General features: G+C 41.8%; 1 protein-coding gene across 1 annotated transcript in view; it reads right to left on the bottom strand.

The window, feature by feature from the left end:
• GLIS1 (GLIS family zinc finger 1) overlaps positions 1-26,610 on the bottom strand; it is a 205,284-nt gene that overhangs the window by 23,565 nt on the left and 155,109 nt on the right. Inside the window, exons 4-7 of the mRNA XM_086462927.1 lie at positions 19,058-19,219; positions 15,510-15,620; positions 11,572-11,704; positions 4,022-4,172 (exon numbers count right to left, since the gene is read on the bottom strand). Coding sequence (XP_086319053.1) covers positions 4,022-4,172; positions 11,572-11,704; positions 15,510-15,620; positions 19,058-19,219 — 557 coding nt within the window. The remainder of the gene's footprint in view (positions 1-4,021; positions 4,173-11,571; positions 11,705-15,509; positions 15,621-19,057; positions 19,220-26,610) is intronic.

The raw sequence follows: 26,610 nt of genomic DNA on the forward strand, positions 1-26,610 counted from the left end.
TGGAACGTGGTTAGAACTGGTTGCAGTTGCTGGTGAGAAGCCCGGGCACAAGAGAGTTGTGTAAGCTCCTGCCTCTAACCTTGATTACTTAATCCTGTATATTAAAGGCTCACAAGACTGGATTCAGAGTTCTCATTAATCATCACCTATGGACATCACAGATGTCTTAATCCCGCTAGTTCTTCATTTACTGCTGTACCAGAAATGACCTAAATTACCACAGGAATATAAAAAAAAAAGTTTCACTTTCCTTTCCATCAGAGACACATCACCTTCCCAATGAAGTTAGTATTTGTCAGTACCCCCAGCTTCTTTAGAGAACATAAGTGCTGTTTGTTATGGGCAACACAAGTGACAGAGGGCCTCACAGTCACATATAGAAGGACCGTGTTCAGATCCTACAAAGTGACCTTGTTAGGTCATTAAGCTAAATTGGTGCAAATCCCTAACTTAGTGCCACCACTCAAACTCACTTACCTTTAGTCATATCAGTTTCATTTAAGCTGATAATTTATCACACTAAATACTCTAAACTGGAATCTACAGAGATAGTTTACAAATGAAACTAATTACATTTTTAGATGACTTAGATAATAACAGCTAAAAAAATAGTAGAAAGCAAGCCAAGTGCAACATTCACCTAAGATTTAATGCTAAAGGCTTTTTTTTCTGTCTTCATTCTGCTACAAATCAAAATAGACTATTTTTGCAATGAGCAAAACAAAACCGAGTTAGACATTATACACGGCACAAGCTACAAGAAATGCTAAAATAAACCTTTGCTACCTGAAATAAAAAATAAATATATTTTTAAACCTGGATCATGACAAGCCAGCTTTCTGGATGCCAAAATATCTCTCAGTCACATACTTTCAGTTTAATTAATATCAATATATGTAAAATTTTTTGGTCTAGCATACGTTTCATACCAGATTTGAAAAAATACTCTCCATACTGTATAAAGCCAGTATAAATACATTTGGTAATGAAGTCAGATTTTGTTAGAACATTTTCAAGTGAATTAGATAATTTTGTCAAACTATTTAAATGTCTTAGCAAACCATTTGGGAAAATTGACTGCTGCACTTGGTATTGACTTTGGCAAAGGATGGTATAACATAGGGCTTTTTTTAAAAAAAAAAGAGAAAGCCTTTAAATCAAATTCTGTATCTTATGTCAAACTTGAGTAGACTATTTATACTCTGCCTCATGTAGTTTTTGGCATCTTGCATATTTGATGACTCAATAATTACACTTCTTGATAGTAATCATTTGGTTCATTCCGTGGCCCTAAACTATGCAATCCAGTCTTGTCATTGTGCTGGTTCACAGTATAGAAATCCTTCGCATTTACTTAAACACGAATGCTGAGACAGCTGACAAATGAGGCAAAACATTCTATATGTGCCAGAGAGCTGGAGCAGTTCATATGAAGAAAGCTGGTGTTAGGTGTTTCTTTCCTATTGTAGACCATATATATTTTATAGGAGTAATGCCATACTGCTATGGAGTGGCAAAGGGGTAACAGTTCTGTAGTTCAGTGGCTCCAAGCATTAGATTATTAAGTGATTTTGCCCAGTTAAATGGATGAATGCTTCAAACAAAACTGTGCTAAATGAAATTCAAGGGCTATTCGTGCACATTAAGTTTCTATACTTGCAATTAAAATGTTATGTATGGGCTTTATTTTAGCAGTCATTAATATTGTAAGCATAAACAAAGCAGCAAAAGGATCTTGGACTGCATATGACAGTGCTGAATACAGATTATTTTGAGTTTAGAAAACGGTATTTGAGATGCTGAAAAATTCCAAGTAATTATGTCATGAAACTAGAGACCCTGTTTTAAAATAACTATTGAAAAATACATTCCACACTCTGTTTCCTGATGTTTGGTTCATGGTTAGAAATCTGTTATCATCTCACTCTTACATTTTATCATAGGATATTAACTAAGGTGTTTCTGCAAAGACTTTACATGACTTAAGTACATAAGCACTGAGGTAATAAACCAGCACTGTTGTCTCCCCTGAGAAGGAATACCTGTTCCACTGGAACTGTCAACAGCAAAGACAATCCTGCTGCAAACTGGCCTAAGCAAATAATCAAAATGTCTGTAGAAGGAGCTCAGTGAGAAACTCAGTCCACTCAGCACAGTGTTTCTGCTGAAAAGAGAAGTGCTGTACTCCGGAATGGTGTGGGCAGCAAGAAGAATCCATCTGGGAGCTTCAGACCCCTCAAACTGGAAAACTGTTGCCCTCATTCTGGACAAGTCTTTGCTTTCATTTCTTTTTAACAGTACCAAAACGTGAAGTGTCTCAGAAACAAATCCACCTTACTGACAGCCTGTTAAACCCTTCCCATAGTATATCCATCGTTTATTGCATTGTTAGTTGTGATTTTTTGCCTTAACTCCCCCAGGAAGCCCATCCTAGAACCAACTCAAAAAGAAACAGCTGAGCAGAGCACTGGGCAGCAGTGAGAGGAAGGGATCCTGCTCACGTAGTCCCATTCTGCAGGGAAAGAAGAGCTCTGTTGATTACCTTCGCTTTGGACTGTCTGTCTCCGTTCCTCCTGTTTGCACTCACTGCTTCTCTGCTACAGAAAACTTCGTATTCATCAACTTCCATCTGCATCAGCACGCCCAATGCCTCCTGTGGCCATGACTCCGCCACAGGCACGAGTCTGCCAACGGGAAATACAAGGCCAGGAATGTGGATGGCAGGGCAGAGATGGAGAAGGGTTGGGCACAGGCACCTTATGTGACAGGAACGGGAGAAACCTACTCCTATGATGGGCAGACATGCACCGTACATTGAGGGGGGGCACTGGTACCTGCCACTGGCAGTGAAGGAGACACTGGGTATAGAAGCCAAGCTTGCTACAGCATTCATCCTCCAATTAAGAAAAAAATGGAGTAATTAGTTGTGAATTGAATTTTCTTAACCAGATTGTTCTTCAACTACTCCAGGTGTGATTTTCTTTACTGTGCCCTTTCCATGCCACATACACTGCATTCTGCCCTTTGCTTAAAGCACACAGTTAGAAACTTCCTGCATCTTCCTTCCTTTCCTTATATAAAAGAAGGGATGGGTCAGCTGCTGGACTAGGATGGGAAAACTCTACACTCAATTGCTCTATTTGCTAAAGAACCCCAACATATTTTTAGGAAGAAAACTCTCTTAATTCCTCTGCATCCCAAGTTCCCATCAGTAAAGCAAAATCAGAGTCCCCTGTCACCTCCCTGTCCAAAGTGCTGGGATGAATAAGTTCGATGTTTAATTTGCATGAGCCTACGCACCAAAAAAAAAAGTCAGAGCAAAAAGATTAGAGCATAATTTTGTGGCTTACAGGGAATCCTTACTGTTGAGAAGATGTTATGAGATCCTTGAGCAAATGGTGCTTTAGAAATACCAGATACTGTAGCAATGCAATGCAATCCATACTGTAGCAGTGCAATCTACACAATCAGTGTGATAATACACTCTTCCTTGATTAGGATCTTACTGGTTAATGCCTGCTGCTGAGAGATGTATTACAGAAAATCTTACCAGAGACAAAGGAAGTGAGAAAAGCTGCCGCTCTGACACTAAGTCAGTCTTACTATGGCAAACACTGCCTTATTCCTGAGGGAGTTATAGTTGGGGTTTTTACCCTTTGAGAGATCTTTCATTTTAGCTGAGAAAAGTTCTCTGCACTTATCCAAACCTACAAGAAGTCATCAAGGAAGAGCTAAAGAAAAAAAAATAATTAATGCTATGAAGAAATATCTTGGTGTATTTTGTCGAAGACAAGGACAGGGCCCTGAGCAACCTGACGGTAACGTCAAAGTTTGCCCTGCATGGACAACATGACCTTCTGAGGTCCCTTCAAAACTAAATTAGTCTATGATTCTAAAGCAAACAAAATTGCTTAGTTTGGGACAATGTTTTCCATTTGAACAGCATCCATGCAAAGTAAAATAAACAATTAATAATTCATTATGATGCCAGACAGAGGCCAAGCATGTTTCATGCACATACCCTTCCCTGGTGCTCTCCAACGGTGACTGATGGTGATGTGGACTGGAAAGGGTAGAGTCGAGTGGATGGTGTCTTGAAGAGATGTCATGAGGTGGCGGCAATATACCCGGTGAGGGACCGTTATGGTTAGCGCTGGAACCACTGTACATGCCTGTGAACACACAGCATTTTGCAAAATGAAATAAGCATGGAAAGAAGCATCCAAGTAAGTCCTTGAGAGTCCCCAGCTCCTTCCCTATCCCCCACTCAACCCCGAGACACAAAAGCACAGCAGCCCACTGCTGGGGGAGTCATACTGCTGGAAGAGTCACCTATGCAGAGAGCCAGTAGGTTAGTGAATTCTGCTGCGCTCAAACAGCACTCAGAGCTGTATCCAGGTACTCTGACACGTGTGTCTCCCCTCCAGCCCTCTCAGGTGGTCCACTTCTTACTTGCTGTGACTGCAGACCTCTAAGCACTCCTCCTAGCAGCTGGCAGGACTTGGCAGGACCCTCACTCTGCCTTCACCAGGCTTAAACTTTGCCTACAACACACCTTCCAGAGTTTCGGCCCCCTGGGCGTGCCTCCCAGGGAATCTGCACACAGGAGAGGATGGATCAGCCACTGTGTTCTGAAGGCTGTTGGGAGCAGATGAAGTTTGCCAGCTCCCACAGTGTCCAGCTACAGCACAGAAGACCCCACGCGCCCTCTGAGGCCTCGTTTCTCTGCCTTCTCTCCTCCTCCTGTACCATTCACCTTTCCTCTTCCACTCATTGTGTGCAGAGTTACACATTCAGGAAGACAGAGCTGTGTGTCAGCTATGCTTGGACGTGCCCCACTGTCACTGGCAGGGTTCTGGATGGCACTCCTCCCAAACCTCACAGTGACATGGAACAAGCAGAAAGCATCACAGAAATCTGGAGCTGTGGGGAATGTGTGACAGCCCTCTGGGCGAGTAAGACACGGCTGAATGTCAGCATCTGTTTCTGTGCGACCGAAGAGCAGAATCACTACAGCAAGATTCCAGCCACCTTTGTCAGGGACTTCAGATGAGTCAAAAACCTCTCATGAACAATGAGTCCTCAGTTGTTGACAGATCTAAAGCAACAAAAATGAACCACATCATCTCCGTCTCCTGCTAGACAGAGCATTTGTCAACCAGCCAGTGAAACCAACTTGCTTTCTGCACTGAAAGCCAGACAGCAGGGGCTTTAAAAAGTCAGATGTTCCCAGGTGATGCTAGGATTTATTTGTCAGAGCCTCTTCTGATAACAGTAAGTCAGTAGCTAGGATGCTACATGGTGAAAAAGTCATTTTTCTACTGGTGGCTTCAGTCCATTTTATAATACAATAGTTTCCACTTCCCCCAAATCCTTACTGTTCAGACATTCCTTGTCAGGCTTGGAAGATGAGCCAAATACCAATTTGACCTTGACTGTACAGTGTCATTTCACACTTCAGCTGTATTTCCTACAACACGTAGTTCAGGTATATTGGCAGCACAGCCTGGAGGAAACTGCTGAACCTAAAAAGAGATGTTTATGCTCTCTAAGGCTAGCAGACTAGTACTGGCCGCTGTCAGTAGCTCACCCAAAGAGCTCAAAAACCCTTAAAAAGCAGTTTTAGCAGTGTGGTGGCCAGTAATTACCTTATAATCCCACCCCTGAACAGTTCATGAATGTTTAGGGGGGTCTCTCCTGGCCCCTTCCATACTGTCTCAGCTGCTGAGGGTAGTTCAGCTCTTTCCTTGAGGTGTGTGAGAAAGACAGAGTAGCAGCGTACCTGCAATCAGCTTGCCCCTCTAGAGATGGAAGAAAATGTGAAAAAAAACCCACCCAGCCCACAGATCCATATGTCCCAATGAATCCTGCACGATTCCATGCACTCAAACCCACCCCAGAGAAAACCAAATGAAACCAGAATCCCTGTTACCCTGAGTTTCTGCCATGCCCAACCACTATGCAGAGGAGTCCACCCAGCTGTGGAACTTCTAGGGTGGGCACCCATTGCCCACTCTTGGGCTTGAAAAGATGTATTGCTGTGGATGTCCTCTCCTATTTAAAGTAGGTTTTCTTCTGTCCACCCAGAGTTTATCCATCCTTTGACTTACCGATCACATCTTCTCTGGAAAATGCCTGTGCTTGGAGCGTAAGTGTGCTGAGGCTTGCAGGGTTTGTTCACCAGTGAGTTTTCTTTTTCCTACATCTTTACCACAACGCCCTCACTCACTCTTGGTTTGACGTGTGGCATCTCTTGTCCTCCTAACCCCCCTTCCACACCGCAGCTTGTGCTGCCTCACCCCAGAAGCTGCTGGCTCCCCTCGCACCGACAACCCCTCTCCACAGCACTGCTAGATCGGCAGCTCACCGCAACACGGGCTGAAGCACATCAGGGTAAACCCAGTTGCCCCCATCTGCTCTGTGACACTGACAAATGCGGTGCTACACGTGTGCTGCCTGCTGCCAAGCAGCGTGTGTTACAGCTGAGTCCTGCCTGCTTCTCCTGCAGTGGGAACGCTAATTTTGGGTGCCACTCTCTGCTATCCAGCTGCCAGTATTCATGAAACTTGTCAGAACACAGTTCTCTCTGAGGCGTTTGTCCAATGTGGTTGAGCTTGGCTCATGGATTTATAAAAATGCGGTGGGGAAGGGGACTGACACGCATGTGGACAGAGTGGCGACCAAAACGGTTACACAAGCCGTGTTTCCCAAGGAAGTGAGACTAAACCCAGAGTCCCGATTTGTACAGCGTGTACCCCTCAGACGCAGGGCTAGTGGGAGGAACAGGGGGAGCTGCAAGTCTGCTGTGGCGTCAGACACAGTGACGTGCGCTCCTCGGCCTGGCAGTGAGGCTCTGAGACGGCACAGCCTTCCATTTGGATGAGGGCTGCATCCGCCCCTGAAGCTTCTGGGTAGTGAGAAAGCCAAAACGTGAGCCAATGCAGACAAAGAATCGACCCTATTGTTCACTCACTTCGCTTGCATGGGGTATCTGCCTGTGATTACGAGTACTTTGAGGGCCATGTAGCACACACAATGGAAGATGGGATTTACTACGAGATTCCATGTGAGTCTGCAGTGGGACATTAGTCATTTCTGTTGAGTCACTGAGAACCAAACCGGTACTTTTTTAAAGTTTAAAGTTATTTATCTTACACAGTGCAAAACAAGGGCACTCCAACAGAACATTAACTTTACTTCCTTCAGAGGGACAGACCCTTCTCTGGTCACAGGCGCTGTGCAGGGTGTACTATGCTAAGCGCTATGAATGCTATCAGCTGTCAGCCATTTGCGCTGTCACTGGAATCCATTTTGACTGTAAAATTTTTGTTATATATATTTTTATTCCAGACTTAAAACACTGAAACTTTGGAGCTACTGTCACATTGATTCCATGACTACCTAATGGTATGTTCATGAGTGTTAAGCCCAAAGATGGTGGGTTTAGAAGGCAATACTGGCAGTGGCAGCCTTATCAGGAAAAGGAGAGAGTGAACTGCCTTGTCCAGGGAAGCAGGAGGTCCCTGCAGATATGAGGGTGTACAAGGTCCTTCCCACTGCCAAGCCCTAACAGAAAGGAGGAGTTGTTCGAGGGGAGAGAAAAGCTGTCTTTGCTGCATGGATCCCTTTGCCCAGGAAACTAGGTGCCTCTACAATGGAAGAAGTCAAAGGGGGAAGAGCAGTTGCTATTCCAGCCTCAGTATAATTTTCAATACTTCTAAAATCTGGCTTCTTTTACAGTTTTTCCTCCTTTTTTTTTCAGCAGTGAGTTATAATATTCTGAGTACCTGAAGTCACACAGAAGGCTTTGGAGCTGTTATGAATGACTACTCCTGCAAGCACAACCCACTTCAGGACTATGCACCTTGGGCCTCTTCATGCCTTGACCATCTCAGCTTGTAAATATATGTCATCAATCAATATTTTAAACGGCTTGGCCTTTAACCTTAACATCTGTTGCCAAAACAGTACTCTGAGCATCTGTGACTAGCAGCTTTTTTTCCCTGCAGCTTTATGCTGAGACCAGAAAAACAATAATAAAACATGCCCAAAGAAAATGCCTCAGTGGAATTTCCTAAATGGAGACACTTCCCCTGCAGGGAGAGCGATACGAGCTCTTGGGCACAGCTAGAGTTGAATGTGTGCAGCCATGAAGCATCTTAGTTATGAGGAGGAAAAAAGGGGCAGGATCTAAGCAAACAATGGGTTCCTCTGACTGCAAAACATTCTTTGGCTCACTGTCTTACCCAGTCCTAAGCACAAACCTGCTTTGAAGTCGGACGTAAGGGATGGGAGCTTTTTAAATATTTCATTTTTTCTGTGATTTGCTTTCATCCCTGACATATTTAAAATGTGCTTTAACTTGGAGAAAGACAAAACTGAAACTCTCCAGGAATCCAAGTGATCCCTAAAGCCCAGAGCTCTGCACATTAATAATGTGGTTTCTTTGGAAAAAAAAAAAAAAAAAAGGGGCGGGGGGTGGAAATCCCCCAAACTCAAAATGAAAACCCAAATCATGAACATTTTCATATTTTCAAGTGGAATCAAGAGGACATCATATACTGTATTTCTTCATATATATCCTATATGGAGTAATATAGCCGATTTCTCCAGAAATATTACCTCTGCTTATTTGAAAGAGCAAATGTGCAATCACTGCAGACTATAGGTGGCAGCAGGAATGTCCTTATGCTTTAATTCTCTAAGGATCAGCACTTTATAGTTTATATGACCTAAATAATGACAGTTTTGCCTATGGAATTGTACTACACATAGTATGAAGCAACTTCTGTTTCACTGTAAAACAGTCTTTAAAATCTTGATTTATTTTCCCTGGCACATTTTCATACTGTGCATGTGATGGGGTCTCATATGGGGTGACCCAATGGAAGTATCAGGGAAGATTTACTACTTTTTTTACAACATCCTGGTGATGGATTGATACAATCAGCAAAGAAATCACATCAGAGAAAGCCAGTATTATTGATAGATAAAGTCCTTGATTTCATAAGAGGTTCTCAGAAATGACACTAAGAGGTTACAGATGGTCTGTTTATCTGTAAGCGAATAACTTTTTTCCTGTTTTATTGTTGTCACTTGAAATCTGAGGCTATTTCTGAGGTTCCTCGGTGCAGCCTGTTCTGAAGGAAATGTCATCCGTCTTTCCTGTCCTGCCTGGAAGAGAGAGGCCAAGCCATGCTTCAGCTACGCTGGACTGGCAAGGGAGGACAGCAGAGGCCACGTGCTGCCCTCACAGATGTTAAGCCTGCAGACGACAAAGGCAGAGAATGGAAATAATTCCCCCAAGTGCCTCTAGCTTTCTGCAACTTTTCGAGGAGCCACGTACAAACCGTGAGGGCAGACTCCCAGGGGAGCAATGTTAGAATTATGGGTTATTTCCCTTTCTACTCCATTCTGTCCACCAGTTACATTCGAACATTTTAGTGCAACTTGAACTAGAAAGGAGACTAGAAGACGTCAAGCAGGATGCATTTTTTGGTTTTATTTTTAAGATTTGGAGTGAGAAAAAAAAAAAAGCAGGAGATTCTTGCCTAAGGAATTTGCTCTTATAAAGCAAAAATACCTTAATAAAGTTCATCAGCTCATCCCTTGGTGCAGGGGAACTAGCACCAGACATTTTTGTTTTCTAATCCCAGTTTACCATTGGATTTCTCTAAGCCTCAACAGAAACAAGCTAGGGTTTGTCTGGAAAGCTTGCACTCAGTTACTAAATCAATTTAAAACACATTTAGTAATACCAAGTCAAGCCTCTCCTCCACAGTGAAACTGAAAGACCATAAAGTGCTTCTTAAATCAAGACAGATTAATTTAGCTCTAAGCTAAGTCATTTTATGAATAATTTTGGATTTTAATAGCACTGAACATTTTCTAATTTTGACCAATTTGAAAGTTAAGTCTTCAAAAATGGCATCCCTGTCTTTTTGTGTCTCACCTTGGCTCTGCTCTGCAATCTGTAGAGTTCCTCCAATGAGGACAGGCCAAGAGAGTTGGGGCTGTTCAGCCTGGAGAACAGAAGGCTCCAGGGAGACCTTGCTGACACCTTTCAATACTTAAAGGGGGCTTATAAGAAAGACATGGACAGACTTTTTAGCAGGGCCTGTAGGACAAGGGGTAATGGTTTAAACTAAACGAGGGTATATTCAGAGTAGATATAATGAAGAAATTTTTTACAATGAGGGTGGTGAGGCACTGGCACAGGCTGCCCAGCGAAGCTGTGGCTGCCCCCTCCCTGGCTGTGTTCAATTTAAATGAACATGGCAGCTGCCATTAAAAAATGAGTAAGATATTGGAATGCATCTGGAACATGACAGAGAATGACATAAGGGAACAGTGACAGTGATGGTTTATAAATCAAGCATATGGCATAATCTGGAATTTTGTGCATAGTATTGGTTACCCCATCCCAAAATGGATATTACAGAGTTAGAGACGTTTCAAAGGTGGCAACACGAATGGGTCTCCAAAAGTTCATTCCATCAAAGCAGACCAAGTAAGAGTCTATGTGCATACTCTTCTCATTGAACACTATCTGAAAGTCACATGTGCAAAAGTAATCAAGGGAAGTATTTTTTTTGAAAAAGGACGGGCTTTGCAACTCACTGATACATGATGTTGCTGAAGAATAAAATAAATATGACAATTAGAAAAAGGGCTAAATGGTTGCGTGGACAGAAAGAGACTTGAGAGTGAAAACAGCTAAGTGAAAGGTTCCCCATTCTAATCTCTAGAATCAGTGGAGGGATATGGGTGCTTTCACAGGTGAGGCAGATTACAAGGAAACTGATGGCCTTTGAGAGTTCCTCTTTCTCTCTGCTGGCTAAACAAAGAACCTGAGACTGCTGCATCCCTGATTCAGGATCCTCTATTGAGGCTCAAAAGCCGTGAATCTAGATCTTATTTTCAGCAGAAGGGAATGGAAGCATCTTTTTCTCTTCATATAAAATGTATAGAAAAGTCTAAGGTCCCTGAAAGGGGCCAGTCCTTGTTCAAACCACAAGAAAGAAAGAAAAAACAGAAGATGGAAAGAAAGAAAGATTAAATACTAGAAAAGATAATTAAAACAACATGTTTGACATTTCAGATTCAAGCTTTCACCCCATTCATACGTCACCATATACTTGTTATAATCACACAGGGCATGACAATACATGGCCTCATCAACTTTTCTGCAGCTCCTGTAGTGCTGGAAAACCTTATTGCTGCATGCCTTTGCCTTTGCTTGAGCTCTAGTTTGGCTTTAGCAAAGTTCACGCACCTGCATTCTGCTGAAGCCAAGGCAAACGTTTTAAAAGAGAACAAATGGATGGAGTCTGACTCTCGGCAGGGCTGCTACCCCCTTCACGTGAAATTCATAGGAGCTATTGGGCTGACTAACTCTGGGAAAAAAAAGTGAGGCCTTAGCAAACGACACACCAAATTATTCAATTTTATTTGTTGGTTTGGGCTTTGTTTTCGTCTTCCATAGCAGCAAATCAGACCCATAAGCTTTTCCATTTTAAATCCTGTATTATATGACATATTTAGCACCATACTTATTAGAAGTATTCTTACCTGTAATTAAATCATGATGACCTACAGATCTACCACATTTCCCATCCAAAATGTGTTGTGAAGATGTGTGGAGTTGTTGTATAGCTAAGCATTCACTTAGTACATCTTGTTCGATATCAGTACATGAATTTAGCTACAAGAGGAGGATAAAAGAAACATTTTATTTCAAAGTAAACCAAAAGACTTTTAATTAAACTCATATGTCTCTTTGCTTAAAGATTATGTATAGAAGGAAGGAACAAAATGTCATTCTTAGGAACCTGGTGTAATTAAGGATGTATCTATTACTTGGTATTTTTATTAGAGATAATGTTGGTTTTGTCAAGCACACAAGTGTGTTAATCTTAAATCGCCAGCAATTTGCTTCAGAAAATAATGTACCTGTGTTTCTTCAAACCTTCCTGAGTAATTTAATTGCATATTTTCAGGCTTTCTGTGGTTTCCTGGGTTCTGTGGCAAAAGGATTGCATCACCCTGTAGCTGTGACACTTGGAAAGACATTTGATAGGGAAAGAAAAGCATTTGCGCTTATCAGATTAGAACTGATGGAATAATACGCTGTCAGTAATGTGTAAGAGGTATCACCGATACGTCAGCTGTTCTCCATGTAAATTAAAGCTCTGGCAAAAGCGTCTGAAGCAAACTCTTGAAAACCACAATGTCGATCATATTAAAAACAGCAGGAGAGGAGAATTAAGAAAGAAAAGCATTTCTAATTCTCTTTCAAACACGCTGACGTTGCCAAGCTTTTGTCATAATATCGTGCTCACATTACACAAACAGCCATCATATTCTATAGCCATTAATAAATAGTTATTGTCTTTACGTTTACAGTTTTGCATACCGATCTCCCCTGGGTCTGGTTATTCTAAATAGAAAGGTCCAGGCAAACCTATTTAGAATTCTGCTATACAGCCATTTGTTGGTTCAAGATAAACATCTAACATTTGGATCACAAAGTGCATCTGCAGCCAATTAAACTTAAACTACTACTAAATTAACAGCTAACTTTCTCCTATTTTGTTCTTGCAAAGCCTTTCAGAACAACAAAATATTACCACTGCAGTCATCCTCTAGGCTACGAACTAAATATTCAGGATTCCTTAAGTCAAAGCTCCAGCATTTTATTTTACATCAGAGATGGCACATTTTGGTAGCATATCTCAACCAAGAGATGTGGGCAGAGCAGCCTGTTAATTTTCCTTTCTTGGCTAAGTCATTTCCACTCAGAACTCCTGGGAAGCTGATACCAACCGACAACTGCTTTTGCCGAGCTATAACCAAAAATGAGCAACTGAGTATAAACAGTCTTTTCCCCTTTTTTCCAAAGTAGACTCTCACCATTTCAGTAACACTGAGTTTTACTTAGTTCTGAAAGTTGTTTTTTTTTCCCTGTAATACGTTTAAGTGAAATATTTGGGCAGTTTCTTTATAAGTCAGATTTGCTTTGGTCCCTTTTAGGAGAGCCTGATCAAAATGCACTTTAAATCTGCTACTTTTTCAGATGCCTTTTAAGTTCAAGAAAAAAAGACACAGGATCAAGTATTCATAAAGTTATCATGGATAAATGAGACAGGAAATCTGAAGATGGAGGAGTGCAGATTTAGAGTGGTCTACCAAATAAGGTGTGGGAGGCAAGGAACTAACGTTATTTTAAGATAGACTTGATAAGTCTATGGGAGGGTATGTATATGCATGCAGGAAAATCCCTCAAGCTAGGAGATTAAGAGATATGAAACCCTGGATATTTGACATCTTGGTACATCCAAGAAGCCTGAGTTTGCAATTTGCGTGTACCACATTTGTCCTGCATTGATCCTATCCTTAAGGCCTCCTGCTGCTTACGCAGGAAGTACTTTGTGCCCCTTAATGCAAAGTTTGGATTTAGTTTTTTCCCGCCTTCCCCCGTAGAACTGGAAATAGGCCTCAGCAGGTGACAGGGTGTAACAGTGGGGACTGTTCCTTTGTCCAAGTGTAAAGGATGTTAGCACATTAATGCACTCAGCCCAACACACAGGGCTGAACAAATGATACTCCTGTTCGGTATTAGGAAATAATTCATTCCTTCCCCCAAGAAGTATTTTAGCAGCCACAGGAAGGAAAGATTGGGGGCTCTCTCCTTTCGACTAGGGAGCACAGTTGCTTTCCACAATCAGCTGAGAATTTCATGTAACAAAATCTACCTGTTGCAAAGATCTTGCTATTGCAAAAGACTTTGGTGCCACAGTCAACCTCTTTCTGTGGGCAATTACTGCTATGGCTTTCTGACTCCTCCTCTCATTAAGACCTAAAGGTTGCTCTAAGGAAGCACTGGGAATTATGCGACCTGTGGCGTGGGAGGCGTGTGCACAGCACACCCTGTGGAACCTTCTAGAGAGCTGTAGTGAAATCACACGGCCTCGTAATACAGAATTGGGCTTGAAAACTAGGTGGTCTTTTCCAGTCCTGCCAGGCTAAAGGAGAGTTCTGACTGGACCTGATCAAGGCAGAGACAACTTGATTCCGTGGACATCTAGATGGGTGCTGGGTATGAACGGTGCTACTCCCAGGCACAAAGCTCAGCATGTAATGAGTGTTTCTTGACTGACTCTTTGAACTTGTGTGCACAACTCTGGACACTGGTGTTCTAGAAACTGTCACTCAGCACGCACCTGACGCAGAGAAGGGTTATGGAAGAACTGGGGGAGAGACGAATGTCCTAGGAAAGGGGACTAAGTTCAGACTGGGGAAACTAGCCAGGTAAAAACTGTAGGGGATATAATTCATGCTGAGAAGTAGCGGGAAGGAAGGGGTGTAAGACAGGGGGCATGGCTGACACAAGGACAAATCAGTATGAACTCATCACAGTTGTATTCGATCAAGAAAATTAGGCCTTTTCAACATCCATCACTTCTCCAGGGCTCATCCCAAATTCTGCAACTACAATCACCTGGGTTCTGCTATTGTCTCTTCTTTCCACATGTTGCTCTCTGCTCTCCAGTCACTCTAGTTCTTACCTTTGACATCTTCCCAAACTAGCTGCTCCCTAGCTCTATCTTGCCAAGCTGTCATTTCTGCTCTGTCCTCCATCCTTTAAACATGCCTTGCTGTCTCATCCATCATGCTCTTGGCATCGGTGAGGCAGCTGGGGGAAGACGTCACTGCTGCTTAATGAACTAACTAATTGCTTGCTAAGGCTTGCATTCCCTTCCACTCCTGGGCTTGAAGTATGCTCATGGTCTGTTCTGTCACAGACCAGCTCTGTGGGGTCCCAATCATCTTTTTAAAAACTGTGTGTACAAATGGCTAATAAACATGTCTCTGATCCTGGGCTAGCGCCCGCAAGCATCACTATTTAATAATGATCTCAGGGTTTAGCCCACAGAAACCAAAATGATTATTTGAATTGAACAGCAGTGAAAACATAACTAGCAGTCTGGGTTTGGAATGATTTATAAATGCATTTAAAATACAGATGTGGTGGGAAAAGTAGGGGTTTTCATTCTCATCTATTATAAGTGCTCCTTATATGGCTCCTTATATATATCCTTATATATGACATTTCCATAGTATCCTGGCTTAGTTTCATTTGTGTTTTAGATGATCTGCCAACATGCATTTACTAGCTGATTGCAGAGACTCAATGCATGGACACGTTACGTGAATGACAGTGGAATTTGGGCTTGTGTATGAAAGATGAACAGGAAAGAAATGCTTGGAGAGAAAGTGTAGGGCAAAGTGAAATTACCGGGTAGTTAGCCTTGAAAGTCTAAAACTATGAAGTGGTCTGGTTAACAGGAGTGATTAAAAACCAACAGGAAAACCAGCGCAACTTAAATTTTCTTCTAGTGATATTGCTGAAGAACTCTGATTTGAAAATACATAAACTAAAGATAAATTAAAAGCAACTATATTGAGGAGATCTGGAGATGTGTCACTTTTTGCCTGGTGGGTCTTACCTTCTTACGCACCTGTTGTTCCTTGGCTGAATGAGCTTTCACATGCTTGCGCAGAGAGCTGGGGTCGGTGTAGCGTTTGGAGCAGCCAGGAATCTGACAGGCATAAGGTTTCTGTAAACGGGAGGAAAGAGAAAAGATTTCATATTCCTCTGCATCTGTACAGTCAACACACAGAGTGCTGAAGGATGGCTGTTTCTGTGAAACACAGTGTTAAGCCTGAGCTGTTTGCTCTGTTTGCTGTTTCCAGACTTGCTCTGGCCCCTCTACGTACATAAGGCAGACATGATGCAAACGGAAGAACCGCATTGATCGCTCTGACTTTGCACTCTGGGCAAGCACTGACAGCACTTGACACATCTATACTGTCATGTCAGATATTGATTACTGGGCTGAATGAAATGCTATTGAGATGTAACTGGATGGGTTTTGAGAGCATTGCTTTTTTCTAGCCTTCACAGGAGACACAATGATCATGAGATCACCCAGTATAATTACAAATACAGAAGCTCTAGTTTTGAGTTCTGATTTAGAGAGTTTTTACAACAACTGTTCCTATGCGGCAGAGCAAAACTTGTGGCATAGCACGCATTTGGTTTCTGTCATATCTTGTTCCTGTTTTGAGTGACAGCAGCAGTATCTTTCTTTTTATAACTCCTAACCAAACTACCTGCAGCAAACATTAACACCTGAGTAAATCAATACAGAAAGAAAAATCCACTATTGTTGATTCTGTCGGGAAGACCTTTCCAGCTGATTTGGGCATGCGGCAGAGCTTGCCACTTCTACGTGTCACAGTAGGAGCACTGTCTCCTGGGAAAAGCCCCTGGGTGTGAGCAGGCAGTTCCAGTACAGTCTTCTCATAGGAAAAGAAAATAATTAAATAAATAAGGATGCTCCAATTTAACCACTGATTCTGGAGTCCCAATGACTGGAAGCCTCACCAAGTTCTTCTCTTAGTTATGCCTGCTCCCAACAAATGAAACATCGCCTCTGTCACAGTCCAACCTCCAAATGAGCGTGCAATTACCAAGTTGAACAAAGGGACTCCAGCACTTGTTATTAAGTAACCACTAACTTAAGTGACAGCAAAACAGTGCTGTACGGCAGCGCTCACCAAGTTTTAAAGCTGAGCGGAACATTCCTTTTTTCTCTGTTTTCTTGCCTCATCTGTCAACATTACCTTAGCCTTCTCACTTGGACTAGAAAGTCCTTTTGGTGTCTTCCCAAAAGTAGAAAACTCGTTTATCATGACCTTAGTGTCACGTTCTTTAATCCCTTCAGTTTCAGAACAAGGATGTACCAAAGGGAAGAAAACCCACCGGTTTTGGAAGTGACTGTGAGGTCCTCTAAACAAGCTCTGCTCCTAGAGGAGTGATGACAGGCCCTTTTTACCACAAGGACAGATATGTTCCCTTTGTTCTGCTTCTACCCAGGAGAAGGATCTACTTCCAGATGATTTAATAGAGATTCGATCAAAGTAGCATACACCAGTAAGTCTCTGAAATGATTTACAGGTTCTCCTTTTGGAGAAGATAAATGATGGAGTGACCTACATTGAGAAGCTTTAAAACTGATTCCAAATGCACTCAAGTAAGGACAAGCAGTCTATATAAACCCCTTTTCTTTGTAAGTACCTCCAGAGGATAAGTATTGCTGCTCTGTCCAGCCAGCAGGAAATTTCTGAAGGAATAATAGAATCATTCACCAACTCAGGACCTTACAGGCTAACACAGCACCTACCCAGAAAGTTACAGGGCAAAGCAGATTTATTGAGAGTGTCTGGAACACAGAGAACTGACACCTGAGGAAAAACTATGGAAAACTTTAACAAATCCCTTAGCAGAAAAACTAGCAGAGTATTTTTCAAATCATTGTTGTCATTCAAATTAGTGATAGAGTCATTTAAATTAGTGACAGGGAAACTAGACGAAAATCTAACTACCCTTAAAAGGGTTCGTGGCTATTTGCTTTGACATTCCAGGCACTTATTTTGTCCACTGAGCTAATGCAATGTTCAGGCTTCACAGCAGCACCATCCTGTCGCTCTGTTGTTTTTCACATTCACGTAAGCGCACAATACACCACGCTAAGCCATTGGACTTCAATTCAACCAGGTAAGTGGCAGTTAGTTACTGTGTTATAGGACTACAGAAACAGTTGTAAAGAACCTGCAACAGAATGGCATGGAGGATGTTTTTAGACATTTAAGAAAGTTAGTAGAAAATTATTACTGTACCTTTTTCCTGATTTATGAGCATTTCAGATAATAAAGACAGAGATAGAGGGAGAAGAAAAGAAAATAGAAAGTTAAGAGATTTGTCTTCAATAATGCACAGATCAACAGATATAAGAATTTTTGCTCATTTTAGTAAATGTATTCTCTTTCCGAAGTAATAAATGGCATTCCATTCGTGACTGGCTAATAAAAATATATCTATTAGATTCAAGCAATTACATTTCAAAACCGTGCACCCATTTTATTATATCCCCCTTCATAAAAGACACATTTTAGAACTAATTACAAATTCAAATATCTCAGGTTGACTTTCACATAAATAAAACATTGTTATTCTAAGTGTGCTTTGGTTTGGAAAATGTGACTGACTCGCTTCTCTTACTTGCTTGTTTTTGCAAGGCATAATGTACATTAGACATTCCTTAATGCTGCACTGTCTGAAATGTGTAACTGCTTAAAAAGTAAGTATCAATTAAACTCAGAAGTTCTGCCCCATAAACACTTAGCCAAACGTTAAACCATATATTCACTTCTTTGAAAAAGACAAAGGAACAACTCTGCCTGTTATTCTTTACAAGCTTTATGCTGAGAACTCAACTGGTCTGCAAAGCTGTCTATTTCTTTCCCCATAATATGGTGATTTAACTTTATTAGAGCCTAAGACACTAGACAGGCTCCCATTTTCTCTGCAAGACAAGTGAGAAGACTTGTAGAGTTGAGCCAGAATCCACCAACTGTACGTAAGAAAAGAATTTGTTTCTTACAGTTAATTCTGATGGTGGGTAGTTCACAAATTTCATATAGTTATAGGACAGATGTATTTTTACCTTTACAAAATTATGTCCAAAACTGAGATGCATTTACCTCCCACTGAGATGTCCGAACTGCTTTTGCATTCATTCAGAACAGACTTTACTGAAGCAACACAGCACAGGGAGCAAGACAATGACACACATTTACTACAGCAGCCATGACTCAGCTTTCACTCATAGTATACCTTATTCTACTGCTGCTGCCTCTTCCTGGAACAAGAACAATGGCAGAGTTTGCTGAGTAACTTATTCCTGAGTAACCTAGTCTCGAGTAACTTACTCCTCAGCATGAGTAAGACAGCTGAACTTGCCTTTCTGTGATCAAGGCTTTCCCATTTCTCAAAGCACACACAATTCAAAACAAAAGCACAGTTGCCTACAGCTGAGTTTCCTAAGATGCTTCTCATGAAAAGGCAAAGTCACCCTCCAGTTGCAGAACAGACAGTGTACAAGCAGCATTGGGAAACTCAGCACAACTCCCAGTATGAAATCATGCTTACAGTATCCAGGTGTGTTCGCTGATGCTTTGCCCGGTCACTGGAGTTGCTGAAAGCTTTCTGGCAGCCAGGATGCTGACACAGGTATGGCTTCTCCCCAGTATGACTCCGGAGGTGAATCTTAAGGTTCTCAAGCCTAGAAAATGCCTTGTTGCACCCTTCAAACTGAAAAATGCCACAAAAAAATTGTTGTAAAGTACTATTAAATAAACCATGTGCAGCCACAATGAGAACAGTGTAAGATCCAAGTTGGACATGCAATAAATCAACCAACATTCAAACATCTGTTGAAATTTATGGGTGAAACACAACATTTTGTGCTGTGAATTTAATCTGTCACTGAAGACATGGTGTGTAGCTCAATAATAATACAAGGGCTATAAATATCTCACACATTCTGTCTACAGTACTGAACGCTTAAAGACATGGTGTCGGAACAGAAACTTTAAAGAAAGAACGAGTGTTCTGATGAGTTCTCTTCGATGTTAATTGGCACAGGAACGACTGCAGGCAGTAACAATTAGCTGCTACAGACAGAGAGCAAGAGAAGCTATTTGTGGTGGGTAAGAACCTGGTTTCAGGTGTCTGAAATACTATACACTGGAGCAATGAGCACATACTATTACAAGAAGACCTGATCCATTTGGAGATCAATCCAAAGGAACCCTGCTGTTACCCTGCACCCTTTTCTTTACTGCCCATATCATTCAGATCTTTCTCAGCACTTATACAACCAGTAACCTGAGCAATTGTGACTTCTTAAGCACCCGTTTCATTAGAGAACTCAGTAATAAAATGCTGCATAGCATTCATAACGGAAGTCACTGTTTCAAATTAAATCTGAATAAATAGATAAGTAAAATTTCCAGCTACTAGGCCAACGGCAGTGCGTTTTGCATTGCTCACTGTTAAGTTTCAGTGTTACAGACAACAGGTGACTGCAGTCGCGGCACTGTTGCTAGGATGGGCTTTGGGAACTAACTCAGGTGAGCACAAATAGATGCATATGCATATTCAGGCACCACCAAACCCATAAACGCACTCATGTACTTATGCATGTTTACATATACTTAGGTGTACACATACTCGTCTGTGATGGCATGCATATACTTTGCCCACTCTGCACTGCAGCTTCAGGGCACTGCAGAATTTCTAGTGTCTCTCTACAGACAAAAACCTGGTTCCTCTATGATCTGAGATCTCCAAGAATGTGTTTGAGAAACACAACCCAATTCACCCTCATATCAACACTAACAACAATTCTGAAAGAAGGCAGGTGTATCTTAAAACCACTATTTCCAGAAGCCAGGTGTTTTTGTTTGATTCTTGTTCATAAAGAGAAAAATCCTGACCCTCACAAAATCAGTGAATGTTTTGTCACTGCCTTCTGCTGAGTCAAGGTTCTGTTCAGCAGCTTTCCACTCACTACCTGTGGTTCCTCAGATGGCGCCACAGAAATCACCGCCTTGCCAATCCCTGTCACATTCTGTTTGTTACACCTACACCTCTTACACACGTCAGTGTATGCAAACTTCTGACTCAGCTGTTGCATCCAGCATTGCAGGCAGAGGGATGGGAAGGGAGAGCAGATGCAGATGGAGCCTAGAAGATGCTGTAAACTGGAGGCACCTGATCTCCTGGTGCCTGACAAAGGCAATTTAAACTGGTTTTAGAGAAAGGTCCATCACATCTGGCTCAGACCAGTGTGTTTTGTGTACCTCAACACAGCGAACAAAGTGATCTGGATTCTCCAGCTAGTGCTTCAGTTTGCAGGCTGTGCTCTGTCTTTGGATGCACATCAGCTCTGCACACTACAAATTAAACACACGGATGCACTCCAACACACGGGCACCCACCAGAGGGTTTCCTGGCAGACTGCAAATTTCTGCCTTTTGCAGCCACTCACACATGAGTGGATCACTATGGCTTTTACTGCCCTAAATATTTTACTGCCCTGGGCAGATACTTCTGTCTGAATGGCATATTTGGGTCTATGTGTGCAGACAACTATCTGATATGTACGTATTTCCATCTTTCCCCATCACAACTATCATGATAGATCCACTGAGTCACCTGGAGACATGCAGTCTACGTCTTTGAAGTTTGTTTGGCCATGACTCCCCTCTGAACCCTTGAGCTGATGCAGGGAGGCAGGGGAGTTCTGGAAGTGACCAAGCCACCAAGGCTTAAAAAGAAACAAACTTTCTTCTTCATCATCACTAAGAATCTGGCAAGGATTCAGAACAAAGCAATCTGAAATGTGCAAATATGCTGAAGTCCATGAAAAATAAAGCAGAGTTTGGCAAATTCACAGTCCTCGTAAGACATTCCACAAAGCCAGACTGGTAAACGGATTAAATTTTCTGAGGTCCTAAAGATCACTTGTTTCCACTTTGTTCCCCAGCTTCCTCTCTTCTCCCTCTCCCTCTCCCCTTTCTTCAGTCTCCTTTGATTACTGTTTTGTGCACAGTGTTGTATCATCCCCTTCGAACCAATATCCCTTTCATTTTCAGATCAACAGACCAGCTCTTCTCAGTTTCACTCGCCAATATGTAACCACAAGGTAAGGTGAGAATTAGGCCCACAGGCTACAAAATTATTTTGCAGCTCAGCGCTGCCACCTCATTCACCTGCATCCCAGGTGAGCAGGAAGACCAAGCTTCCCCCTTCAGTTGTTCATGCTGTCCCGCCACGTGTGCCATTCCTTCCTCCCGAACTGAGCAGACTCTCCCCTGACTCTGTCATGAGTCCTTTCTACCTGCTCCACTCATCTCTCTAAAGGAGTTTCTGTTTCGCACATACAGACATCAGAAACCTAGCCCAGAAGGGCATTATATAACAATGTTCCTTGGTTTTGGGTCTTTGGCACACTTTACACCCCATTGGCACCAGAAGCACTACAGTGACACTCCACAAGATCCTTCTTGTCTCCATGTTGTCTCAGGCCTGGAAGACCCGTTAGATCACAGAAGTAACTTCTCAGCTATTCAGTCACGAATGAAGGATCTTGACCCTCAGAATGTTTTTCTAACAGATTACCAGTCTTCAGCTCCATATCTACAGCTTAATGCAAAGTAGGAAAGTATGCAGAATAATCCAAACTAATTAAAGGTCCAGCTCCATTCTCATTGATGTCAGTAGCAAAAATTCCAATGGCAAATGTCCTACAACATCTAAACACGAGCTTAATTTAAAACACATGAAAGCACATATGTTTAAGAGTTTTCTGGATTGAGACTTCAGGAAGAGAAGGAACAGGCCCTACCATAAATGCTCAGAGCTACAATGCACAACAACACTCAAACAAATACGGTTTACTACCCTTTTACTGTGGTCAACAGCCTTTTTTTGGTACCAACATACAATCCAAATGTCTAATGCCTTCAGCAGTAACGTTCCTACACTACCACATATGCCTGGACTTTTAGGGCTTTTGTCATTTATACTATTATTTCCTAATTTGTATTATTTGTATTATCCAGCTCTATTAAGATGGACTGCAGATAGTGGGACAGTCACAATGCTGTGATAAATTCAGTGTAAACATGTAAGGTGGGAGAATACACCAGCAAAGAGAACAATATGACTCCAGCGCTCACATTTTCAAGGAGGTGGGGTTGCTAAAGGTAGAGCTGGCTAAACAGGAAGAAAATCAACGGAGAAGGAGTGGAAGCAAGAACCTTGCTGGTAAGTGGCAAGAAGAGGGGAAGGTGATGTACAAAGGTGAAGGTGAAAGGCCTGAGAGGGAGGGAGGAAGGGAGTTGGTGCAAAGAGCTGAAAAGCATGGGGCTGAGAGAATCCACTCTGAGCTGCAGAAAGGTCTGCACTTTGAAGGACTCCAGGAAAACCTATTCCAGCTCTGTCATTTCTTGCTGGATCTGCTGACTGTGTCCCTTGCAGTTTCTCCCCACAAGTCCACAGATGGAAAGAGCACTGCTCCTCTACAGTATCTCAGCTGTATAGTTGTACAAGGACAAGATAACTTCAACTGGGTTGCTGAGGAAACTGTAAGGTAATTCTTGGGCATCATTGCTACTCACCAACACTTCTAACCCTTCCACCTACCCTTGCCACTTGCAGTGTATTTATATTCATATATACACTGAATAAAACTACTCCTGAAGAAATGGGGTGCGCATTCTCCTTTTCAAACAACCTCCAGGAAGATCCATCAATCCCACAAGTGTCTCAGCTTCAACCACAAAGAACAAATGTTCAATTTCCAAAGGGCTTTAGGATGGCAAGAGCTATCTGATCAACTGAGAAGGCTACTTACAGTATCTCCCAGACATCTGGCCCCAATCTGTCACTGCTTAATCCTACAGTCTTAAACATTTTGTTGACGTTTGATGCCTGGGATAACTGTAACAAACGCTGCATGATCCTCAAAGTCTGTAAATGTCAACAGAGCTCTTAAACAAGTTCATCAATAAAAATAATTATTTTGCAATTGCTACTTTTGTCTTTATTGTGAGACTGTTAATGTGTGCTTCAGACACTGCTATGCTACACACATCTGAGCACAGACACAAAACAACACCACATGATTACAGTAAATAGCATGATGCAATTACTGGATTTTATAACTACTGTTGCTTCTAGAATAGGGCTTCTACCAGGAAAAAATATGCTGCAGAAATTTACAAGACCAAATTAGTTCATTGCCTTATGGAAATACATCCATTACTTTTATTTTACACTAAAATCTCACTGGAGTGTAACTGCTGCAATATCATGCATTTAAAAGGCATATTTATGAAAACACTACATTATCTCACAGTGATCTAAACACATCACAATCTTCCTAACAAAACGATTTAATCTAATAACCGTAATTGCTTAAAATGCTTTTTCTTTGCTTCCATATTATACTTTGAATGCACCTGAGAATATTGCCGTGCAGAAAGAACAGCATACTCCCAAGAGGCTTTATATCATCAGATGTTTACCATTTTCATAAGCATACTTAATCACAGTCATGTCTAGAATATCTGTCAGTGGTACAGATCAGAAGAAATAAACTACAAACTAAACAGCTCAGGCCATAAGGTGAAGCAATAACTGACATTTTCTTAGGAAATGAGTTATGACTGAAAAAGAGAAGCCTTCACAGTTATAGTGCTAAATAGGTCCAGTGTGCCATTAGAGAAAGCTCATTAATATACACCTCTGCTCTCTGCTGCAAGATCAGTTAAACAAGCTGCCTTTTATTTATAGACTAAAAGGGAAAGAGCCGGTCATATTGGCTGCTGACATCTCAGACAGCCTACAGATGGAAAACCCAAAACATTTCATTCCAAAGCATTTAATACTATCAATAGGAAATCTTATGTCTGGTCAAAACATCTACAAGCCTTATGAACATTGTGAAATGTTCTTTCTTCCCAACTGATTACAAAATTGGGGAAAATTTACTGAAAAACATGTTATGAGAAAAAGGATCCTGTGAGGATATGTATCCCTTCTGGAGGGGTGGAAATAGTCTCACCACTCTTTAAATAGCATCAATGTTTTCTAGCACACCGAGTTTAATGTTGGGGACATGGCAGGAAGCGTATGAGGCTCCAAACTGTCACAAATGTCAGTAATTTAAGCACATGAGTTGTTCCACCCAACGGCAGAATCAAAATATCTGATCTGGTGCTTTGTTTTTTCTAGCTAACTCCTGTTGTAGCTACAATGTAAAGCCCTGATCCTGCAAATACTTGCACGTGAGTAACATGACTCATGCAAGGACTTTTATTAAACTCAACAGAACTCTTTTGTCCAACGCATAGGACTGAGCTCTCAACTTCCTCAAGAATCCCAGTTCATATAGCCAGATTTCTATTTATGGATTTAAATTGTTAGAAGTTGCTTTTTCCCTTTGTGGTGACAAAATAATGGAAGATACCTGGAATGGAAAAGACCTGCCAATTTCTACAGGTTGGTTGGTTTGTTTGTTTGTTTTTGAAGTCTGAACAATTTACATTTGCAAAGTGACGTTTCTACATGATATTTCATTTGATTCTTGGGAAAAATTGCTTGTACTCATTTTACTATTTGTATTACAAAAAAGCATTTAGGGCTTTAGCCAGACTATTGTACAGCTGCTGGTGTGTAGGAGAAGAAAAGGTTAAAAGGTTCAGAACAGGAAAAAGAAAAAATCTAGAGAAGTAAGTGACAGTATAAAAGCAATGCATCCTTCCCATTGTTGGGTTTTAGGGTAATTACAGCCAACCATTTGGCATCAACATGTTGTACGCCCACACGCCGTTTCTCTTTATGCTGTTAGACAGGTTGCATATTTCCTAATTAACATGAAACTGGGAAATACTAATACACCAAAAATCCTGGAGGAGGTGTTTGATCAGCACGCGTCGCTGAATTAAACAAGACTTCAGGCTGTCTTTTTTATTTCAATTTTATAAATTTTATAAGCCACTAAGTCCGCATTCCTGAACCCCGCTGTGGCAGTACCAGGAGTTATGGGCGCATGAGGAATGCAGACCTGGCCCATGCAAGGCGTAACAGATTCATTCAAGTCATGAGGCTTTCAACAGCAACCAGGTCTGATTCTGCACGCGAGGTGATTTCCACACACAAACTGACTTCTCCGGCTGCAAAATCCAACCACCTGCCTGCCAGCACCCCTGAGATGGGATTTCTCCGCTCTCACTGTACTGTCTAAAAAATGAACGGCCTCGTTGTTTGTGCTCCCCGAGTCCCTGGGGGACAGCAGGTCTGCCCAGCATGAAGTCGGCAGCTAGTGGAGCTCCGTGGCACACATCCTGCTCAGTAGGTGCCTGTCCCTCTCCCCTGGCTACAGAGGCAGCCTAGATATGGCTTCTGGGTTTTGGTTTTTAAAGATCGTTGCACTTGTGTTCCTGAGTATATCTGGCACTAAATATGAAGTTTGCCGAGCATCTCTCAAGGTCTGCTGTCATACCGAGCGCAAAGACCAGTTCATCAGGACAGGCACCGAGTCTTAGCCTGTCTCTATGTAGCACTGGCATGTTTTGGCTCTCAAAAGTCTTGCTTGTGTAATTGTCAATTATCATCTGTCAAGAAAGGGGTGAACATTGTTCAAAGCACTGAAATATTCATAGATTTATTTCTTCTAGTATGAGTAGGTGAGGCACTTCAGTGAGCATTTCAGTGAGCAGACAGAGCTTTCTGTAAGTTTTCCAGCAAAACACAAAATATGTGGGAAACAATCAGAGCATCCTATCATTTTCACAAGGCCCCATTTGCTAATCTTAAAATTCTTTTTAGTAATCCTTCTTTAATCTACCTGAAGGATAAACATTTGTCAAAACAGGGGTACTTGCATTTATTTTTTGCAACATGAGAATGAACCAGGAAACTTAGGGATCTCCTACTATCAGCAGCATGACAGCCACAATTTCTCCCATAAGGTTTTGCTAAATATGTCATTCGGAAACCAAACAATTTTCTGAAACCTCATTACAGTTGGACTGAATGCAGTATTATGGCTTGCAGGCAAAAATAACATTGCATGGAGCAACATTTTAAACAACAAAATGCAAAATTCATATGGTCATGTAATAAGCAGA

The sequence above is a fragment of the Leptosomus discolor genome, chromosome 3, assembly GCF_034619465.1.
Source record: "Leptosomus discolor isolate bLepDis1 chromosome 3, bLepDis1.hap2, whole genome shotgun sequence".
Taxonomy (NCBI): Eukaryota; Metazoa; Chordata; class Aves; order Leptosomiformes; family Leptosomidae; genus Leptosomus; species Leptosomus discolor.